The sequence below is a fragment of the Carex rostrata genome, chromosome 5 (assembly GCF_964058835.1).
Source record: "Carex rostrata chromosome 5, lpCarRost1.2, whole genome shotgun sequence".
Taxonomy (NCBI): domain Eukaryota; kingdom Viridiplantae; phylum Streptophyta; class Magnoliopsida; order Poales; family Cyperaceae; genus Carex; species Carex rostrata.
Window position 1 is genome coordinate 9,370,129 of NC_135922.1, and position 24,843 is coordinate 9,394,971.

Genomic DNA, 24,843 nt, shown 5'->3' on the forward strand with positions numbered 1-24,843 from the left:
TTTATTCACATTTTCTTCAAATTGTCTTGGATCTAATACCTTCGTAAAGATATTCGCGAATTGGTCTTAAGTTCTTACAAAAGGAGTTTCAATTTCCTTTGCTTGAATATTTTCTCTGATAAAGTGGCAATCCACTTCGTTGTATTTTTTTCTCTCGTGAAACACTAGATTGAATGTTGTGTCATGCCTCTTGGTTGTTGCTAAACATTTTCATTGTTGTTTGAATTTTATTTCCCATATGCGCGAGTTACTTAACCCATGTCAATTAAATCACGGTTGATGCCATGACAAGATATTGTTCCTTGGCATTTGATCTTGCCACGACATTTTGCTTTATGCTTTTTCATGTAACTAAACTTCTGCCTACAAATGTGCAAAATCAGATGTTGATTTTCTATCGAAGCTGCTAATTCAATCTGCATCGGAGTAGCCACACACATTGTTAGAATTATTATTTGCATGCAAATCCTTTTTCCAAGTGTTCTTTTTTAAATAGTTTAAAATTGTATTTATTAATTCCAAGTGTGGTGTTTTTGGAGTATGCATGAATTGACTAATTTGACTTACCGAGAACACAATATCATGACGGGTTACCGTTAGGTATATTACTTTTATTACAAAGTCTTCTAAATTGATTTATATATTCTAATGGTTTCACCTTCTTCGCTATTTAATTTATGCTTGCCATCTTTTTTGTGTTGAGGCCAATTTACAACTTAGTTTACCGGTTTCCTTCAATAAATAAAAAGTATATTTTGTTTTTGAGAAATAAATAGGCCTTTCTTAGAATGTGTGATTTTTATTCCTAGAAATATTTTAAATAACCAAGATCCTTAATGTCAAATTTTTCTTTCAATTGAAATTTTATTTATTAATTTCTTCTTGGTTATTTTCGGTAATTATAATGTCATCAACATATACTAATATATATAATAGTAGTATTAGTTCCTTCAAATTTTACTAATAAATAATGATTGGCACTACTAATTTTAAAATTACAAGAAATTAAATGAGAGCTTAGTTTGTCATACCATGCTTTTGGAGATTGCTTCAATCCATAAATTAATTTCTTCAATTTTCAAGCTAATCCATGATTTCTTTTTCTTTTTCATGACTGGGTGGTAAAGTTGTTATACCAGTTCTTCAAGTGTTCTTTGAAGAAAGGATTTTTTTGACATCCATTTGATATAATTTCTAACTTGGTTTACTGCAATAAAAATAAAATCCTCAAAGTATTCATTTTGGCCATGGGTGCAATATTTTCATAATAGTCTATACCATAAGTTTGTATATACCTTTTTGCAACTAAGCGAGCCTTGTACCATTTCACGATACCATCACAATTATACTTAATTTTTTAATATACCTCTTGCAACTTAGCTTTTGGTAATTGTACAATTACTCGAATTTTTTTTTTTTGAAGAGCCTTTAATTCTGCTCTCATGGTCTTGAGCCAAACCGAGTTGTTTATGACTTCAAGGTAATTATTTGGTTTTATTTCTTTTGAAATAGGGGTAAAAAAAATTTGGTGTGGAGAGGAAATATTTTAAATAACCAAGATCCTATTTTTATAGAAAATAAAGTTTTGAATATGATATTGTACCTGGTATGTCACAGAGTCCCTCAACCTTGTTGATGATTGAATTGTCCTTGATAATCTTCTTAATAGTGTATTTTCCACACTTGTTTCTTCCAAGTTTTTCTTTTCCTCTTTGTTTTGTGAGATTTCTTCTATCTCACTTTCATCTTGTACCGAAGTGGTATTTTCCTCCAATGTGGTATTTTAAAAACTGTCTAAATTCTCGTCTGCTCACATTTAGATTGATTTTTTCATAATTTAAAAGGTGGAGCCCATTTTCTAAAAAACCTTCATCAATTATTTTTTCAGTTTTCCGATTCTTAAATATTATATATTTGAAGTAAAAAACGCATGACAATTTAATTTTTGTATTAAGTATTTTTAATTGAAATTAAATTTCTAGAGAAACTACTTTATACAAAATATCTTTTTTATTTTTTGAAAAAATATTACATACTCCCATGTTATCAATTTTGATTTTCACACCATTTGCAACAACAACATATTGATTATTTTTGGATATGTCTAAATTGGTCAAAAAATATTTTTTGCAAAATATGTGGTCGGTTGCACATCTATCTAACATTATTTGAATTTTTGAAGAAAGATTTATCGAGTTTAAAGCAATACTATAACATTTTGGGAGATATTGTTGAGCCAACCGCGTAATTAGTTGCTGAATTAGTTGCCTCACTTGATCTTGGTTTTCTTGGACTGGTTTGCTCTGACCCGTTTCACCTTTTTTCCTCATAATCTCTTCCTAAATGGAGGCCTCCATTTTCTGATCAAATGTAGATGATGTGTCTCTTTTATTAAACCATTTTTCTTCTCTCTTCCTGAGAGTTGTTTTGCTCCTCATTTTTATTTTGTCGCTGCCTTTTGTTTAATCTTTCTCCCGATCTCCTTCCCTCTCCGTCGTTTTTCTTTTTGATCGGAGATGAGAATACAAGAACCAACACCGATTTTGGGTGTGGTCCAATTTTTTGCAATTTGTACACCTATCAAGGTGATTTTAGCGATTGATGAGGCTAGAGTTTTGGGATTTTGTTGCGTAGACTCGATGTTTAGTTTTATGTGGCTGTTGAACTTGAACACTCATTGCTAATCTCTTGGTTATGGATTTAATCAATTTTCTTTCTTGTTGGAGGATCTCAGGTTGGTATGCCATAATTGCTATTATTTATGTTTGATCGTATTTTTCTGGGTTTCTGGTATTTTGCTGGTACTATCTTTCTGGTATCTGTTATCTGATATTGGCTTTCTAGTATTTTGCTAGTATGGCACTGCTCTTTTTTTGGCTTTGCTGGTTTTGCTGGTATTTTTGGTACTGAACTTGATAAGAACAGATACTCTTGTTATATTTGTGGTATGGGTGGCTGTCTTGTGTAGCTCTTGGTGGCCTTTAAGGCACTTGGTTTATGTTCTTTAATTGGTTGTCTTGTGTATCTCAGGTTGGTATGCTATAATTGTTGTTAACTAGTAACTCTGTTTTATCTAATAAATGGTCAATGAAGAAAATATCCCTAACGGGTCTGAGGCCTAACTGGTGCTCTAATTATCTTGTTTCTCAACAGGTATTGCAAACTTGATGGTAAAGTGGGTGGTAACAGAAGGTCTTTTGAGTCATTTATAAGCAACCTAAAATTTGTGGAGACCATTGATTTCGGTCAACTAGAACATGGTGACTTGCCTGATGATATATGGAATGTGAAAACACTTAGGCATGTGATGCTAAATTACAGGGAGTATACTGCAGGACCCTCATCATCTGCCGACCTAAAAAATCTGCAAACACTCTGGAGTGTGAAGAGCAGAGATTCATGGAATGCACAGTTACCTAAACTACCAAATTTGCGCAATTTATTTATCAAAGTGGAGAGCTCGTTTTCATGGGATTTAATGGCCAACTTGCTTGATACACTGAATTATCTAATTTGTCTTGATTTATGTGGCAGTGAAGTGCCGCAAACAATTGTGGAGATGCAAAGGTTTCCATTTTATCAGCATTTACAATCTCTGTGGCTAGAAGAGCAGTTCCCATTCCCCACCACCAAGTTGTCACCTGAGGTTGGCATGTTTCCCATCCACGTCACACAGCTTATACTCAAGAATCTCCAGTTCAAGGAAGATCCGCTGCCAGTGCTAGAGAAGCTACGCAGCCTCAGGATGCTCTACTTGAAATCAGTAGAAGTGAATCGAAAGATGAGTTGTTCTGCTGGAGGCTTCCAACAGCTACATGAGCTGACGTTTTACTTCCTAACCAATCTAAAAGAATGGGAGATAAAGGCGGGTGCCATGCCCATACTTAAGGAAGTGACACTATCTTGTTGTATGAAACTAAGGGTGCCTCTCGAGCTTCAGTACCTGTCCAACCTCAAACAACTTGGGGTATATGGCTGCAGCAAATTAAATGAGCATGAAGATGAGATCCGCGACAACATCTGCAAACATGTTCCCAACATATCGTGGATAAATTAAATAGTTCTTGTAGAGTGCTTTCGCTTAATTTATTTGTCTTAGTGTTTCGATCCTTCCCGTACTACTATCATTTTATTTCCTTTTAATTTATTTGTATTTGTTGTTTGGTTTAATTTATTTATTCTTGAGTTGTTGACTATGTATTCTGTTTCGGTACTGTGGTACACATATATATTTTACTCACGTCCCTCCTAGATATGTATTTCGAAGATAAAAGACAAAAAAACTCTGTATCATGCCAAATTGCTTGTAACTTCCGGTTTAATTTTATTTTAATAATTATAAAATTTTAAATTATACTTCTAGGAATAAGGCTCAATTTTAAATTCTGCCGCATATATAAACATATTATCAGTTTAAAAAAAAATGAAAAGAAAATTTTAGGACCGATATATGGAAGTTAACAGAAAATTGTAGATACAAATGAATAAATAAATGGACATTCGGGCCGGCCCAAATAACCGGTTTCATTTCAATATAATATGTTATAATTTTTGCATTTTTTTTAAATATTTCATACAAACGGAGGATCGGGTTAAATTTTTTGATCGGTTTGGTTTAACCGGTTTTAAAATATCTAAACTGAACTAAACCGATCAATTGATCCGGTTTTAAAAAATGAACCGAACTGATCCATTTAACAGGAAAAATCGAACCGTTTAATCTGAATTCTCTCAATTCGGTTTAAAAATGATTTAACCGGACCCGATAAACACCCCTAGAGATAAGTAGCTTAAAGAAATGAAGTGTTATAATTTGATCAGTTATTTGTAGATACTGTCTAACAAATATAGGAAGTAGAATATTGATCAGTTTTCAGTTATTGTTTTAGACTCGTTAATTAATATTCTGTAATCTAGCCGTTTTTTTTTTTTTTTTTTTTTTTTGCTTTTGTTGCAATTGTTGTTTACAAAAAATAATATTTGCTTATTTATTAATTTACATTTGTTATAAAATATATTTATGTGGATGTTCATTCTATAACTTCCAATATTAATTATCATTTCATTGTCCACTACCTCCACTACCTCCACTATCTCCACTATCATGAACATTCATTTTCTCCTTTATTATTGTAACATCTATTTCTAGCCTATAAATAGAGGGTTTGTAAATAGAGAATTGATACACATATTATATACAATAGTGGAGAATAAAATTCTGTTATTGCTCTGTCTATCTCTCTTGTTATTTACTTACTTTTGTTGCAACTTTATTTTAATTTTATAACACGTTATCAGCACGACTTGCTCGGAAGAAGTTGCAAAGTAATAATGTAAGTAATTTGTGTGATTAATTATTATATCTTTCATTAATTTAAATTTCTTTTAAATTTTTGATTATTACTTGAATAAAATAATAACCTGAAGTTATTATTAGAATTATTTACAACCTGAAGTTCTATTATAAATTTTAGTATAAAATTAATATAATAACCAGCAGTTATTATAGGCCACTGGATGAATAATAACCTGAAGTTATTCTTAATTAAAAACCTGAAGTTTTATTAGAAATTTTCATATAAAATCAATATAATAACCAGAAGTTATTATAGGTCATTGGATGAAAATATAACCCGAAGTTATTTCAAATTAAATTTTACAATTGCGCAGCCAAGCAATTTAATAACCTGAAGTTATTAATACATTAAATTTATTTATTTATTTATTCATGTAATTTACATATTCTTTTATTTATATTTATTTATCTCCCTTTTCATAATCTGAAGTTATGATATTAATAACCTGAAGTTATGACATTGATGACATTGATAACGTGAAGTTATGACATTTATAATTCAAAATTATGGCATTCATAACCCGAAGTTATGGCATTCATAACCCGAAGTTATGACATTCATAACCCGAAGTTATGGCATTCATAACACGAAGTTATAGCATTAATAACCTAAAGTTAATGCGTATCTATTTTGTAGTACTTATGTGTTACGTTCAAAAAAAAAAAAAAAAATTTGTGTGTGACATTTTAAAACATTGTCTAACGTTTTGCTCTGTAAATTTTGATCAAAAATAGCAACGGTATGAAAGCTGGATTCAATTAAAACGTTATAACGTTTTAATAAACGTTGGTAACGTTTTATACACTAAATTCTGCGTTTGATCACTTTTTCTTGCGTTTCTGACCAGCTGAAACGTTATAACGATTTACCAAAATATTATAATATTTTATCCCACAAAATAAGGATATATTAGCAAAATTTCTGTCTCTTTCTCTCTCACTTCGTCCCTTCCCCCTTCTCTTATGTGTTCCACCAAAGGAAGAAGAAAAAGAGAGAGAGAGCTCCCTCTCCCTCTCAAACCACCGAAACTCTCAAGAAAGTGAAGAAGGAAGCGAGAAGCCGGCCGAATATCTCTCCTAACTCTTCCATTGGTACTCATTCTCTTCTCTCCCCCTCTCAAAACCCGAATTTTCACCATTGTTAGGGTTTTTTCTTAAACCCGAATATTGTGTATAATTTGTGAGTAACCCATCTCCTTTGAGCTTCCATGTTGTTAATTTGGTGATTCACTTCTCGATTTCAACTCAATCTTGGTTTTAATTTAGGATTTTGCTCAAATTCGAAAATTGGAGAAGAATTGTGATTAATCTAGTCTAAACAACAATTAGATGTGTTAATTGGTAAGATTCCTTTCTCTCTTGCCAAATCTGAAATTATTTTGGTTTCTAATCGATTTAGGGCTAGTATCTTGGATAAATCGTTGGGTTACCTCTCAAACCCTATATATGTACAACCATCCAAATTGGTATGAAAACTTAATTAGTAAGATGAGGAATGATTAAACGGGTATTCTTGCAAAATATTGCATAATTAGAATTGTGTATGGTTTAGAGGACCCAAACGTAAACGGTGTGAATTTATTAGGTGTGAGTAATAAAGACAAATGACAAGGGTATATGGATTTCATTAAGAAAAGTGTAAAGCAACTCATATAACTCAAGTAAGGGTATCAATCGTCGAACAATGATTAAAATCAAGTATATATGTAATATAGGTGTAGGCTCGGTTGAGCAAGACTTTACGGGACCATTCGAGACGTCCGAACCGTAAGCGCGATATACGCTCGTCGTAAACAGGTGCGGGATTCTTGGACTTGTTTGATACTTTATTTTCAGGAATTAAACTGTGTATTCGTTTGTCATGTTGAATATCATTGATTGCATCATTGAATTGTGTAAAGCATTTGCATAGCCCAATCAAATTAAACTCGAATTGATGTGACTTGAGTGATTTGCATGCTGGTATGGTTGTAGGTTGTGTCGATCTATTATGATCTGATTTGATTGAAAGTCACCACGAACTATGTATGTGAATGGATTTACGAAGTTAAGCACTTGGATCCAATGAATTTGCAAAGTCGGGCTGTATGCTGGCTTTGATTCCCAGGATCCTAATGGCCTTAGGTGAATGGCCCTCAATGTTTCCCAGTACCGGTTGGGACGAGGGAGGGTGATTATGTTATGATGTGTGAATCGGAATCGTGGGTGACATGTGTAACGTCTGTGGCTCGGTGGCATTCTCCTACGTGTTAATGAATTTGGAAGGTCAATTGAATATTACGAATATTGGAAATGATTCTAAATAGAATTTTCTTTATGTGACTCGAACCAGACCTTAATAAACGGTTAAGCCAAGCGACTACAGATGGGTGTCAGATAAAGGGTCCAGCTCGGAGGGCCATCTGTAGGTGTCAGTAACCCTACAGATGTGGGTTTGATAAAGGGTCCAGCTCGAAAGAACATCTGTAGTCGTTACAAGCCCTAACGAGTCGAGTTAAGCCAAATATGTGTTGTGTTTGAAATTCATCTTGGAAATTCCGTAAACTGTGATTCAGTTTGATTAATTGTTGTCGAGCATTGGCATTCTGTTATTTATGAATATATATACATCTGTTTGAATTGCTAATGCATGGGTTTCATTTTTGAATATGGAGTTTGATTGCAAGTCCAATAATCTAAATTGTAGCAAATTCGCACTGAGAATTTATTCTCACCCCCACCCTTTGGGTTATTTTACAGGTTCTGGTGAGACTGATCCCGGGGAGGCACGCAAGTAGTAGGCCTTCGGTAGTATACCCTTATATGACCCTAGATATATATTTTGTTGTATAGTTCTAGGTTAGACCTTGTAGTTGGTATCCGGATGAGATACTTTTGATGTATTATACCCTGACCGGACTGTGTACTCTGATTTATATCTATAAACTTGTGTTATATTATTTATTGTCTTGATTGTCTGAGTGGAAATGTTAATTGCCTTGTAAGCATACACGGCGTTGTATGCTTACGGTGGGGCACTGTCACAACCCGTGGCCGCGGGGTGTGACAATATGACAAATCTCACAAAGTTTGAATTTATCTCCTTTTTCATTTATCATAAATTGAAGTTATGGTAGTAATAACCTGATGTTGAAAATACATATTAATGAGAAAGAAAAACGTCTTGAAAATATTTGTTTCAGATGTGGGATGATAAATCATTGGTCGCGTACCTGTCGTACACCAAAACATTTTGTAGAGATATATCAAGCCACAATCAAGAAATAAGGGAAAAATGTGAAAAATAACTTTAATGAATATGACCCCAAAATGAATGCCATATGGATACACATCTTGATGTATCAGATTTCTTCCATAATGTCAATGAAGAAATATATATTATTACTTAGGGAGAAAATATAGTATAAAAATTTATATTTATGTTTAATAAAAGTTTAGTTTACTTTTCAATTTTTTTTATGAAAATAAGTTTAATGAATAAAAGTAATTTATTTTTGCATTTTAAAGGAAAATGGCTGACGCAATGATAAGTAATGAAGATCCATGTCTGGTAGACAGTGGAACAACTAATACCATATTGAAAAGTAAGAAATATTTTTCACAATTGCATCTTTGTGAGAATACTATTCACACTATATCTGGCACAAGTAATTTAATAGAAGGCTCCGAAAGAGCTTGTATTTTGTTACCTGAAGGAACAAAATTAATAATAGATGATGCATTATATTCAAGTAGATCCAGAAGAAATCTACTAAGCTTTAAAGATATTCGAAAGAATGGCTATCATATTGAAACTATGAATGAGAAAAATTGCGAGTATCTTCATATCACATCTATTAAGAATGGACAGAAGATCATAATTGAAAAGATGCAAGCAATGTCATCTGGATTATATAGTACTTATATAAGTAAAATCGAATCAAATATGGTTGCTAACCCGAAGTTAGTCGTTACTAACCAGAAGTTAGTTGATACAAAATTATTTACATTATGGCATGACAGATTAGGTCATCCAGGAAATATAATGATGAGGAGAATAATTGAAAACACACCTACTCGAATTGACATTACAAAAATATCTAATGAATCTAATGTGCGTAGAAAACGTGAAAGACCACTTGGTTCTAAGGATGTAAATCCACGTAAAAGGAAAGACCAGGATAAAGCAGTTGGTCCAACCCCAGAAGAGGTTGATGGTAAAACTGATGCAGAAGTCAATAAAACCCCAGAAGATGTTGATAGTAAAACTCCTGAAGAAATATATAAAATCCCAGAAGAGATTAATAGTAGAACTCATGAAGAAGTTGATAAAATCCCAGAAGAGATTGATGAAGTTCCAGAAGAAACTCAAGTACCAAATGATTATGAGATTTCTATAAATTATGTAATAAATGGTACTATATTAAATAGAAATAAAACACATGTTGATGAAATCTTTGCATTCGCTATAGCAAGCGATGTTATAAACAAAGAAGATAATGTGCCAAAAACTCTAGAAGAGTGTAGACATAGAAATGATTGGCATAAATGGAAATATGCCATACAAGCAGAATTAAGTTCATTAGACAAGCGGCAAGTATTTGGACCTGTAGTCCAAACGCCCAAAGATCTTAACCCTGTAGATTATAAATGGGTATTTGTCATAAAAAGAAATGAGAAAAATGAGATTGTGAGATATAAAGCAAGGCTAGTGGCACAAGGCTTTACACACATACTTGGAGTTGATTATGAAGAAACGTATTCACCTGTAGTGGATGCGATAACTCTCAGATTTCTAATAAGTCTCACAGTTGCAGAAAATCTAAAAATGCGACTTATGGATGTTGTAACAGCCTATTTATATGGTTCACTTGATAGTGATATATACATGAAAGTCCCAGAAGGATTGAAAATGCCTGAAGCATATAAGTCAAAACCTAGAGAGATCTACTCTATAAAATTAAGAAGATCTTTATACGGACTAAAACAATCTGGTCGAATGTGGTATAATCGACTGAGTGAGTACCTTCTAAAAGAAGGATATAAAAATAATATAATTAGTCCGTGTGTTTTTATTAAAAGATCAAATCTAGGTTTCACAATCATTGCAGTGTATGTTGATGATTTAAATATTATTGGATCTCCTGAAGAGATTGAGAATACTGCAAAATTAATGAAGAATAAATTTGAGATGAAAGACCTTGGTGTAACAAAATTTTGTCTCGGCCTGCAGATCGAACATCTAAAGAATGGAATATTTATCCATCAATTAAATTATGTTGAAAAAATATTAAAGAGATTCAATATGGATAAAGCTCATCCTTTGAGCACACCAATGGCCGTACGATTGCTAAATGCAGAAAATGATCCTTTTCGCCTACAAGAAAATAACGAAAAAGTGCTTGGTCCTGAAGTACCATACTTAAGTGCAATTGGGGCATTATTATATCTTGCAAATAATACGAGACCCGATCATTTGAAGTAAATGTGTTAGCAAGATATAGTTCCAAACCAACCAGAAGACATTGGAATGGAATTAAATAAGTATTTTGGTATCTCTGCGGAACTAGAGATGGAGTTATACTATCAAAAAGATACAAAATCCAATTTAGTTGGATATGCATATGCGGGATATTTATCGAATCCATATAAAGCACGATCTCAATCGGGATATGTATTCACCTATTGTGGAGCTACAATTTCATGGCGTTCGACAAAACAAACTCTTACAGCTACATCTTCAAATCACGCCGAACTGGTCGCCTTATACGAGGCGGGTCGAGAATGTGTTTGGTTACGGTCAATGATTCAAAATATTCAAGAAGAATGAGGACTAGAAAACATCAAGGTAAATCTTACTCCGCTATATGAAGATAATGCAGCATGCATTGCACAAATCAAAGAATGATATATCAAAGGAGACCGAACTAAACATATTGCACCAAAGTTCTTTTCGACACATGACCTACAAAAGGAAGGCGTAATAGATGTTTGCCAAGTCCGATCAATCAACAATCTGGCAGACCTATTCACAAAATCTTTACTGACAAAGATTTTTGTACAACTCACAAAGAAGATAGGTCTACATCAATTGAAGGATATTCAATGATATCAAAATGATGGGAAACATTATACGCACTGTACTCTTTTTTCTTTAACCAAGTTTTTATCCCAATGGATTTTTCTTGGTAAGGTTTTTAATGAGGCAGTACATGGTCCTGAAGTATCATGTTGATCCTGAAGTATCATGTTGATCCTGAAGTATCATGTTAATATCGATCCTAAAGTATCATATTAACAGCATATAATGAAAGATGAACATCCAAGGGGAAGTGTTATAAAATATATTTATGTGGATGTTCATTTTATAACTTCCAATATTAATTATCATTTCATTGCCCACTACCCCCACTACCTCCACTATCTCCACTACCATGGACATTCATTTTCTCCTTTATTATTATAACATCTCTTTCTAGCCTATAAATAGAGGGTTTGTAAATAGAGAATTGATACACATATTATATACAATAGTGGAGAATAAAATTCTGTTATTGCTCTGTCCATCTCTCTTGTTATTTACTTACTTTTGTTGCAACTTTATTTTAATTTTATAACAACATTTTTATTTTTATTTAATTTACTGTCATGCAAAATATTAGCAAGGAAAATCAGTTGACTAAAATTATTGTTGTTTAATTGCTCTTTCTTTAATTACTCATTATTAATTTTCCATCTATAATAAGACACCTCCATATATTTAGTCAGCCATGTTACCACTGAAAAAAAAAATCCCTCTATGGATGGGTTAACTTATTTTGTATATGGATCGTGCTTGTTGTCAGAGAAAAAATAAATATTATTCATTCTCTCTCTTCTTTCTAATTGATTTTTTTAGAATAAAATATAAGTAACAAATTTTAATCAAATAGGAATAATTTAAGCTACGTACCTTAACATGAAGTATGCAATTGAATATGGCCCATAAATGGTTTCAAAACGCGTAACATTGATACACTAGAGCAGAGGAAGCACGGAGGTCATCAGAGAAAAGAAAATCAAAAGTCATTAATGGAGAAAATATTTATTTATTTATTTTATAATGGTTCTCTACGTGTATGTACTAAGAATGTTTAATTCTTGCAGATGAAAAAATGCATGTCAGAGAAGGTATTCATGAATTTGATCCACCTCAAACGCAATCCAAATTTCATTCCACCTCAATCGCCACTGAATTTCAGTACGACACATAGGCAACCTAGTTTAGGTGTTTTTCTTTTTTTTTGAGACAGAAACGAGGATCAAGCCCTCCTTTAATTGAACCTAGTTTAGGTGTTGTTCAATGACAAAATTGGAATGATAATAACCCTAATCAAGGCCTTGGGCCTAACAAGTTTACTTCTCCCTCTAAAAGTAACCTTGAATTTGGGCCACAAAGGCCACAAATTCCATTTGGTAGTGCTAGTGCCACACGGGTTTGGATTTGGTCACTCACAAGTCCAGAAGGGGTTTGGTTCTACATGTACACTTGGTCAAACCGGTTTTGGGTCCAAGCTGAATCGAACTAGGTTTAATTGCATATGGTGGCCTAAGTGAAATTCAGTCTAATGAGAGGACCAACTCAGGTTTGACACTTCCAATACTCAGTGAATTTGGGTCTAATCGGGACCAACCTAGGTGCTTATAACAATCAAAGTGGATCCGGCCTGGCCGACTAGCCAGTTTGTTCTAGATAGACCGGGTTGTCTAGATTATGAAAACATAATTTCAGAATCGATTGAGTTCAACTTAGGCTCAAATAACTGATGTGTTAGGAAGGGAATCATTTTGTGCCGAGAAATCTTGAAAATGTTATTTTATTTATGGTACAAGTTCATGAAATTTTGTTTTTGTGTGAAAATAATATTCTATTCGATCGGTGGAATTGTTTCTTGTGCTTATAAAATTCTAAATAGTCAATTTATCTAAATTTTAGCTTTGTAATTTACTATGAAATTAAGTCTCATTTACAAATATTAAGATAAATTGCAAAAGCAATTGTTGAATATTATAACGAAAATAAGTATTCATCTAGGATATGAGAGCAAATTGGATTGAGATAATTAAAATTATTAGACAAATGGCAAAAAAATTCCATACTCCAACCCTTATCAGTTGATATTTATTTTTCCTTGACTGATGTTTTCTAATTTTATTTAGGATAATCATCACCATGGTAATCTCCACATTGCCATAATTAGTTAACATATTCCTATATTCTTCGCTTTTCTTTCCCGATATTTGCTTTGACTTTTATTAATTTATTTAAAATTGCAACTCAATCGTGATGTATAATTCAAAAAATGAAGTTTCAATAAAAGATTCTTCGTGGTGCGAATGTTTCTTGAATAGTGATTTCAAATTATCAAAGACATATTGTGGTGCATGAGGGCATAAATGTAGTTGGCTACCAATCTTATAACCAATCTCTTACAAACAAAGAGTGATAATATGACTGCTATTAGGAACCAATTTTTGTTTTGTAGATATATATAATCGCAAAAACGAACATTAAAATTCAAAATTTTGATGTAGATATATTTGCATGTTTCTTATTTTAATTATTTATTTTTATTCAGTTAGACAAGCAACTACAATTGAATAAAATTATTGTCATTTAAGTATTTTTTTTCTTTTTGCATTATTTTCCATTTATAATAAAAGATGTTATCACTAAAAGACAGACTCCACAAGAGCACGTGCAAAACTTGAAGCTATTTAATGAACTATACTAATTGTTGCAATTTTGCCGAATAAGAAACAAAAAAAAATGATAATAATTTTGATAAAATGGATACAAAATGATCCGATTACTACCTAAACTCCAGCCAGAAGCATGATTTAGATCCAATTTATTCAAATCTAATTACCTACTACACGCTCAAATTTTTATTTTATTTTATTTTTTCCTGAATTTTTGTCTTTAAGTGATAACTAATTAGAATAGTTCCAAAACGAAATGTATAATATGGTGAATCTTTTGAATTTTCTCCCTCACCGAGAAAAACAAAAATTGAAAGCAAAAATCAATATTCTATTTCAATTAGTACCAGAAAAAAATAACATAGTTGGAGAAAATTCAATTCCATGCAATAAAATTACATGTCCAAATCGGTATTTTTTTTTCGATTTCTAACTAACTTTTCGGCAAAAAAATTTCCAGTTTGAAACCGGTTAAAACCAGCAAAAAATATCGAATACTATCACCGGTAATAAAACCACCAGTTTCTAAAGATCTTTTATTTTTTTTACAAAACAGAAAATGTTATTAGAGCGAGGCAATGATAATATGCATAATTAAAGTAATACAAAACAAATGAGATAACTAAAAACTTTTTCTTCTTCCGAACTATACATTTTATTTTTCTTCAAACTAAAACATGAAAACTTAATTTCAATTCTCTCTGTAATTAGATAAATGTTGGAGAAGTTTAACAAAAACAACTTAGTTGGAGATTCTTTAGCTTGGGGATGCTTAGTGTAACTACAAATTATCCAAATCACACCCTTTTCTCTGTTTTTTTTTTCCTCTTTGCTATAATTATCCAAATTAGAAAGGAACTAAACAAGAACACCTCACTACAGTACTGTAGCATTATTTTGCATGAATTACCACACACAAAAAACACAGAAAAACAACCATGTACTTAAAATCAAAATCGGTACAGCGGGTCTACCGAAAATGAAGTTCGGTACAGGTCTTTTCTTGTCATTTGTGCTATCATTTTATTTTTGTTACTGATGATGACAAACTCGAATCCATGTTTATGTTTTCTTGAGATAATGTTGAAACCGCAGCTGTCTGCAGAGTAGTCTGAGAAGAATTTTTCTTATTTTCTTTTTCTTTATTGAGCAACTTTTTGAGGATTTATCCACTGCTCTTCTTGCCTAAAAATCAGGGTCAATTCTCTCTCAGGATGGAAGCATCCAGAAAAGTCAACTTGGATCTATATTGTTCATGATCTTAGAAGGTTATCTATAATTAATCTGGACCATTAAGCAAGCAATACAAATTAATTAATCAAAGTCAGATGATAGGGAAGGAAGACCGAATTTGAATTTTGGTAGATTCTATAAGGGATTTTCTGTGGCCGGCTAAATCCGGCTTTGAGAGAGTGGGATGTACCGAATTTGAATATCGGTACCCCTAGGGGTGTACCAAATTTCTAATTCAGTATTGATGGTTTTCGTAAAAAATAGCGCACTCAACTCGTTTTGAATATCGGTACCCCTATGGCTAAATTACTACCGGTAATACTTCAACCTAAGTGCTTACGGGGTCAAATTTTAGTATTTGATGTTCGAACAACAAATCCAAACCGTTAGATGTTCAATCTATATTAAAATGTACTTGGAGACCAAATTTTACATTTTTTGAAAATTTTTTACTATTTATTAAGCTGGTTTGAAAACCGTTGTTTTTATTAAATTTCTGCAGTATTGAAAAACAACGGTTTTCAAACTAGCTTAATAAATAGTAAACAAATTCCAAAAGAATGTAAAATTTGGTCTCCAAGCACATTTTAATATAGATTGAACATCTAACGGTTTGGATTTGTTGTTTGAACATCAAATACTAAAATTTGATCCCGTAAGCACTTAGGTCGAAGTGCTACCGGTAGCAATTTAGCCATACTCTCTACATATATACTAGTGTCGTGCCCGTGCGATGTAACGGGACATATTATAAGAAAACAAAAACATATTTTTTATTAAAAAAACATATTTTTATTAATAAAACATTCCAATAAAAAAAACATTATAATTGATTTCACTACAACAGAAAGTAATTTCTGCGACCGGATTTCCGGTCTCAGAACGTTCCCACGCCGGTCGCAGATAATAAACCCGGTCGCAAATAGCATATTCCGGTCGCTGATACTCCGGTCGCAGAAAGCACTGTCGCAGATGCTCTTATGATGACGTAAACGGTCGCTGAATGACGTCAGCCGGTCGCTGATACTTTTTCTGCGACTAAATTTTTTTGGTCGCTATTTGTTTTTGCTGACGTCAGGAACTTGTTTCAGCGACCAAAGTAACGGTCGCAGAAAATAAATAACGGTTGCAGAAAGTCTTCTGTCAGTTTTTATTATGTTTTTTATTATTTAAATTTGCACCGTTTAATAATTAGTATTACACGTACCAACATACAACATAAAACATACAACATACAACATAAACATCAATATATACAATACATAAATACAAAACATCGATACATAAAAAATAGATATAAACATAAATATCGAAAAACTGATAATATATCGATCAAACATAAACATCGAAATGTCAAGTAGTATATCGATCTAAATGTCTCGCATAACATAAACAGATAATATAATCAAGTACCATAAACAGATAACATAAACAGATAATCTAAATGTCAAGACAACATCTGAAGAACATATAAATAGCTAAACAGTACCATCGTCGCCGTCATCCTCGTCATCCTCGTCATCCTGAGGTGCGGGAATCGAGGCCGACTGCGAGCCTAAACCTCCCTGTGAAGTTTTAAAATGCTATTTTAGATAATTATGATTTAGAGTTTACATTTCACAATTAAAACATACTGAAATATTGAATTTCGTACCGAAGAAGCTCTGAATCGAGCCTCCAACCGAGCCTCCACCTGAGCCTCGATGTGAGCCTCCATCTTATCAAGTAACCGGGAAGATATCCTCTCAACATCTTCCTCTGTGAGATGCGTCGATGGCGGCATAGAAGAATATGACTGTGACGAGTGCGACCGAGCACTGCTAGACCCACCAGAGCGAAACATGCCTCTCGTCTTGCCTGAAACATTAAAAGTAAGACAATTAGTATTATCTGACAAAACTAAAAATAAATTTCTAATTTAAAAAAATGTTTATTTTACCTAGAGCACCGAGACCGTAGTTATCACCGTGGGCGTATTTGTTTTTTCGGAAAAAATACTTTCTGCGACCGGCGAAGGCGCCAGTCGCAGATACGGTCGCAGATAGGTCATCGTCGCATTTGTTTAATGTTTTTTCTTTTTTTTTTGGGGGGGAACCACTATCTGCGACCGTCTCCTTCGCCGGTTGCTGATAACGGTCGCAGAAAAATATTTCTGCTGTAGTATTTAGATGGATGTAGAATTTTTTATAACACAAATGAAAATTATATATATACTAAATTTGAAGTTGAATAGGAACTTATAATTGTTTAATTTCTTCATTCATGATGGAAAAAAAATATTCTTAATTATTTAAGTAGAAACATATACAGTTCATTGCATTGTTTTATGAACTTAGTCAAATTTTTTTAGTTGAAAATTATATGTTTTTAAGTAGATAATTTTACAAATGCACACTATTAGGCCGACTGAATTTTGCTACATATATGTGAGGTTCAATTGTTACATTTGTTACAAATGCAACAAAATGAAATTTTTTACATTTGTCACATTTTCTACCAATGCACAAAACTAATAATTTTAGGTCTGCTACATTTTTATATAGTTAATTACATAAATATGGGTATTAAAAAATGTACGTACATTTTGTTGATCCGGTCGAGTGGTGGTTTTTTTTAGGCTTGCCTTAGATGCACAGGGTTTCTCTTAGTTTCGTGTCGGATTAGATAAAGTGTTCTTGTTGAGTGTAACAATTTTTTGAATAAATTGGACTGATGATTTTTATCAGATAATCTATTACTTCTGCCTTCCATTAAATAATTATATTTTTTTATAGAAAATCACATCATATTAATACAGCTCAAGCGTAAATAAATGAACAGACCAATTGAATCATCAATATAAGAGAAACATTACTCAAAAAATTAAAAAAATATAAGAGAGAGATTTTTTATTTCCGTATTTCAGATAATCCACTGCAGGAACACTTAATTAAGAAATCAATTCAGCACAACTTTAGGAACAAACAGCGAAAACAAAGGGATGATAACAATAATGATAAAAAGATATGGATAAGATTTCGATTTGTAGACCTTGCTATCAGTTGCCTCAAGATTACACATTAATTGATATGGAACATTGGAATTGTAAGGAACGATCTTCCAGCGCTGGACTGCGGTATTGTCCCACTTCTTAACGACCATCTTGACGCCATTGGAGAAATTAGTATCATTATCGGAACCGACGGCAGTCAGATTGAGAGAAGTCGTGTCAGCAATCCTGATGGCACGGAAACCTGTCGACCACACCTCAGTCCATTTCACTGAATCATCGAGGCGATTCGTGTTGTAAGGAATTAAGCTGACCTGATCATGTATTCATAATAAAGAGGGTTTGATTATGTATTTATCTTAGCTAGGAGTTGTTTACTATCATGCCTAATAATTAAGTTTGTTTAACATAAATAATTAATTACCTATTGATTTTCTCCAACCGGGTTTTTAAGGGATTCTCCTGTAACTCTGTTGACTAGTGCAAAAGCAAGTAAACCACTTGCATCTTTTACCTTATCACCATAATTCATGTCCTTGATCCAGTGCTACATGCATTACATTTTTAATAAATAATAATAGAACAACTTAATAATTAGCTCATAATAATCAATCAAAACCACTTATGAGAGACCACCCATAAAACAAAAAAAAGGAAAAACTAATTGAATTAATCAATTGATTAACTACCTGATAGTGATCGTTAGGGTCAGAAGGTGCCAGCACAACAGTGCCATTTCGTGCCATGATACTAAGATCATTGTTGGCTTGGCAGTATATCATAACTGTCGGTTGTTTCGGCAGCTTTGTGTATTCATTGCTGGGAGCATTCGGTGGAGAGTAGCTGGCCTTGTGGAAGCCATTAGCAAAAGAAATGTCAGTCCCACTTGGGCTCCCTTTACTGCCATTTGCAACAACCTTATCAACATCTGTTTTCACATCTGATGCTGGAGCTGGTGCCAGTAGAGGTGTTACAAAGAGAGCACACTTCATTCTGATCGTATCATCTTTCAGATAGTCTGGTCTCTCGATGCTTGATGTCGTAAGGTTTGTGTTAAGGCCCCAATGGCCGTTGTCACCCAATGGCCGTTGTCACCCAAATATAGAAGGTACCAAGCATCCTGACTTCAATTCCATTGTGTCCAGCGCTCTGACAGAAACTGGTGTTTTGTCTGTCCAGACCGACTCGTCGATGCATTCTATCGCCCAGTCGTATCCTCCCAATATGAAGCGCTCCAACTGGATGCCGTTCTTCATGCCGACTCCTTCGGAGATAGAGTAGTCTGTTATATCAAAAGTTTTCTACATGGTGACGAACATCAGGGGCTCCGGGGCCATTGCGATAATGATTGTCTGAGAAAAACTTAATTGATGAGAAGGATATACGTATTGATCTTTGAGCACTTGTTGTGTGATAAGTCCATTGATTTGCAGAATGTTCGTCCATTTATAGATGGACGGATCATAAGTTACCGCCATAGAATTAATTACACAAAATAAATAGTATAATTTCTAGGAAGGAAATGACGGTCAGGTTTCTTTTTAGAATATATATATGACGGTTTTTGTTACCTCTTTCTTATTGAAACTTAAATAGCACTTCATTAGCAATTAATACAAGTTGTATTATACAACCTTCCGACTCCCGTCACCTCGTGAAACACACACACACACACACTGTGAGTCTTTGACTGTCCTGTCATCTTAAAAGATTTAACGAAACGTTTAATGATATTTTTCTTAGAAACTTAATGTTATATTCAATATTACAAGCATATAACTCAGGGGTCTCTTTAGATTGGCGCTTTTGATTTTTTTATTCTGATGTGTTCGGTTTGAAGTAGTGGCTGTAATCGGATATTTTAGGAGTACTATAAAACATATGGACTGTTGATAGCCTTTTTTAAAAAAAAAAAATCTATACAAACACTACCTAATTATACAAGGGTAAACGTTAATACCAGCATAATTAAATATATATTACATTTCATTTGTCTCGTATATAAATTTTTTTGTCTCTCCGGTACATGCAGTTTTGGTTCATGCAGAGGTGTAAAAAAGATTATGAAGAGGTTTAGTTTGGCATGCAAATTCGTCTGATGGGTATTATATAAATTTGGTCCGACGCTCGAGGAAAAGTCGTTTGATGCGCTTTAAGATTTGTGCAAATGACTTATTTTAAAATCCATCCCATGAATCTAAATGGACGAACTAATCTTAACACGGATCAAATGACTCCGACCAAACAACAGATCAAATTTTGATTAATTTAATTTGATCTGATCATGTGTGTCGAAATGCCCCGGATGTATTGGATTTACGCTCCTTTGAATCCAAGTATCCAACATTATATTTGGGTCAATCAGTATAAACCGATGACTTGCTTTCAGTCTCTGAAAAACCCTTGTGACATGTCAATAAATAAATGGAGAATAAATTGATCAGCTTGTTAACCTTTTATACTTACAATTAAATAACACCCCATGTAAATGCCAATTGCCTGTGCTCAGCTCCCCTAAATTTTATAAAACTAAATATAATTTAATATATTTGATCTGTGATAAATAGACTATGTAACAAAGGAAAACAACCTGTACCAGTATATTCTGCTACAGAATCTGACAGGTTTATTTCTCTTTTCTTTTCTTTTTTTTTTCTTTAAAGAAAGGGAGGAAAAAAAAAACTATAACCAAACTAATTGAGACAAATGATACCATATCATTAAATTACATCCAAAATAGGGGTAAATATTTTCACAGAGCAGTTCTGACTTCACCCAGCCCACGGACTATAGAATCAAAACAGCACTGCATATTGTTAGTGTGCTGCATGAAGTCAAAATAGTGAAGTAATCTTTTTAGTTCAGTAAGACAACTGTTACTAATACGAGTATAATATATACAAACGATAATATATAACACCTTTGGAGCTTACATTTGCAAGATTACAGTTTCCGCAAAGGTACAATCTTTCCAGTTATTATGAAGATGCAATCCAAAAATAAAGATAAATGAACAAAAATTACTCAAGAAAACACAGCAACTTCAGAAATTGTATTACTTTTTGAGAATCTGTAGTAGTGGGTCGATGATTCTCTTGTGTAACACCTCCAAAGTGCGAAAAAAGTCAGAAAAAATACCTTCGTTCGTTGGTTCGTTATTGCTTCTTCTTCTCCATCTCCGGTGAAGGAATTTGTATCCTCTGATTTTAACTTTTAACTCAAAATTTGAGTTTAGATCTCAACAGCCCGATTTAAATCCGCACGAATATTAAAGACCCATGCATTGGCCCGGATTCATATCAGACAATCCGGAGCTGAACTTAAACGGTGCGTTAGTGCAGAAAATCAGACTCCTCTATGTCAAGCTCAAGTGAAGTGCCATAAATCCCAGATCTAGCTTGGGTACGGATCTCCTGAAGTAACCCAATTTTTTACTTTCGATCCTCACTGTCCCATCAAATCTGTGACATCAAAGATCCTTTAATATTCGTACCATAACAGATTGGACGGTCCGGATTCAAATATAAAATTTCAGTTATTTTTACAGGATCCGAATTCATCTACCTCTTGCCTCCCTTTCCTCTCGGAAGTATAGCACATTAGAGCATCTACATCGTTTAAATAAAAAATAAATTAATTATAGTTGTATGTTATTAAAAGAAATAAATTTGATACATAATTTTGGGCACTATATGCCCGCAATTATAAATTAATTCTTTTCCATTCATATCAGCAGTGAATAAGAGAACGAAATGAATATGGGAGCGAATAAAAACAAAACGTTTCGCCAGCTGTTCAAATGAAAGCATTTGCTTATTAAGAAAATTTGCTCAATTGGAAATGAATAGCAATTGCCATGTAGGATTAAAAATTAGAAAGCAATCACCGTTGCACATGCTCCTAGCACTGTCCATCGGTAGTTCTGTAATTAAATTTAAAAGTTAACAGAAAATTGTAGATACAAGTGGATAAAGTGGACTGTTGAACCGGCCCAAAACATTTATCAGGTCTAGTCTGGGCTAGGCTGTCTGTATAATGAATATATAATTTCTAGGTAGAAGAGTTCGGCTTGGCCCAAATAATGGGTCTGCTCTAGTTGCACTGGCTGTCTATAGAATGAAACATAATTTCTAGGCAGGAAGTCAAACATGTGGTGCCAAAAAGGCATGAATGGTGAATGTGGCTCTACAACAAAAGTCATGAAAAAGTTATTTTTTTTTTATCTACGGTTTTAGGTAAAGTTCATGACAATTAATTGTTTTGGTGTGACAATAAAACATGAAACTGTTATCTACGGTTTTGGGTACAAATACATGATGAAATTGTGTTTTGGTGTGACAATAATAGTTTATTGGTTGGAAATGTCTTGTGCTTATTTCTAAATAGCCAATTTATTTCAATTTTAGCTTTGTAAATTAGTATACAAATTCATTTTCTTAAATGAAGATCAGTTGCAAAAGCGATGTTGTAAAGAAAATAGGTATTCATCTAGGATAGGATATGGGAGAAAATTGATTTGAAATAATTAAATTAAATAAACAAATGATATTAAATTCTAATAATTAATCTGATTTAATTTCAAAAACATTAAATATAATTTGCTAGTTAAAATAGTGTTGAATTATTAACCAAAATAGTTCAACAATAACTTTAAAATCAATTCCAACAATATAGAAATTTGGTGCAAATTTATAATAAAATATTAAAATACAAATATAGAAATTTTAGAAAGTAATTTTAATTATATATATAGATAGTTTCTTGGTATGATATTAATATCTGATAATAAATCTAATAATATATATTACTAGATCGTGTTGATAGTACAGTGTTCGGGCTTTTCGTTTGGTCTTGACATGGTATTCTGGGTATGAATTTGGATTGAATGAGAAAAGTTTGTTGTTGATTGTGGAGAGGGATTGAATCGGCGGTTACAGGGTTAAGCAAAGAAACAGATGAGTCTTTGCCAAGAGTTATAAGCCAGCCAAGAGACAAACCAATACATACTGAATTCATAGAGTTTGCAAGCGGGGACCAATCATCAATGAGTTTTGGAATAGTGAAGAGAGGGAAGACCTTCCCAGGGAGATGATTGTCAATGAATTTGGGAGGACGACTGTCAATGAGTTTGAGAGGGACAAGGAGGAAGGGGAGCTTGGGGGAAGGGAGCGGAGGTTCCGGGGAGTACATGGTTAGGTATTGCCACCATTCCTTACAGACTCGCCCTATGAAGACATACACACCAGTGGCACCGCTGCATTTTGAAGCAATTCGGGATAGAATCTCTTGGGGGAGGTTAGCCCAGGGTCTGCTCCATAGAGAAGTAGTAATCGGAGGCAACTGGCTACCTATTGACATGCATATGAATGTATATAATTAACTATTAAGATTGACATCTAACTATATATAAAGTTACATGATAGTAGACACACATCTTCCCATCACATATGAAGACCTTTGTCGAACTCTTTTCTCTCTTCTAATTTCTATTGCTCTTAATTTACTCTGATCGTTTTCACTCATGACTTAAATCAATGTTATCTCCAACTGATGATGAACATTGAAGGAAAGACTAATAACTCTATTACTATACTTTCAAAGCACATTAAATGAACTATTTAATATATCTACTTAATTGACAAAATCACTACAAAGTTATTAAACTAAAAAAATACAACAGGTAAACTAACTTTTGATTCGTGAACTGTGAGTGGTGATGGACCACTTTTGCAGCAGATTATTGTATGTTTATTTGTAGACTGGCACCAGAAAATATAGCTGCCAACATAGCCAAGTACATTATTCAGCCATCAATGATTTCAAAATGGAGACTATGAGATAGTGGAAAGATTATTGCAAATTCTTCTTGTTCACAATAATTGAGTTAATATACAATAAACATAATGGATGGAATTCAATGACATGTTTCTTTTTAACAAATTCAATATCTTAACATCAAGTATTTGAAAAATATACCAAAATAATTGCAATGTAAGTACATTGCACTTTTTTTTTTGGTAAATATACTGAATAAACCTTTTATAATATATATATATATATATATATTTTATAGTTTATGCTCAATTCTAATAAGCAATCATAACACATTGCAAAACACAATTATAAAAAATTTCTGCTAACAACTTGATATAATCTGTGCAAAAAATGTAGTTATTTTGCATAAGGAGGAAAATATGTACACTTGTATGCATATTATTGTTATAAAAAATAAGAAATTATGTGCAAATTTTCTTATTCACTTTCTAAAAGCAGATTCTAAATTGAAGATTTGAGAAGTAAATTGCAAATTTATCAAAACAAATTGGTGATTTCTTTGGTTGACTAAAACCATTTATGATGCAACCTAATTGACAAAGAATAATAAGAGCACAGAATTAAAGACAATAATATACCTCGTCGAAGCTTGACACAGACGGATAGACAGTGAGATAAGCAATCAGAAGCTGAAACTCTGCTATTAACCAACCTTGCATAGAGAGGGAAAAAAAAGTAAGAGAGTAATTTAGTTTTAAGGTTTCGATTT

General features: G+C 33.0%; 1 protein-coding gene and 1 long non-coding RNA gene across 3 annotated transcripts in view; one reads left to right on the forward strand and one right to left on the reverse strand.

The window, feature by feature from the left end:
• LOC144553969 (disease resistance protein RPP13-like) overlaps positions 1–24,843 on the forward strand; it is a 102,639-nt gene that overhangs the window by 4,748 nt on the left and 73,048 nt on the right. The window contains exon 4 of one of the 2 annotated variants that reach the window (XM_078302143.1): positions 3,154–3,324. In XM_078302143.1, the coding sequence (XP_078158269.1) occupies positions 3,154–3,324 (171 nt within the window). Of the gene's footprint in view, positions 1–3,153; positions 4,081–24,843 lie in introns of those variants that run through there. The other variant, XM_078302142.1, reaches the window with a different exon arrangement.
• On the reverse strand, positions 18,357–19,060 carry LOC144553933 (uncharacterized). Its single transcript, XR_013511473.1, has 3 exons — positions 18,989–19,060; positions 18,724–18,846; positions 18,357–18,613 (listed from the first exon to the last, which is right to left on the reverse strand). It is a non-coding gene; the product is annotated as an uncharacterized LOC144553933 (long non-coding RNA).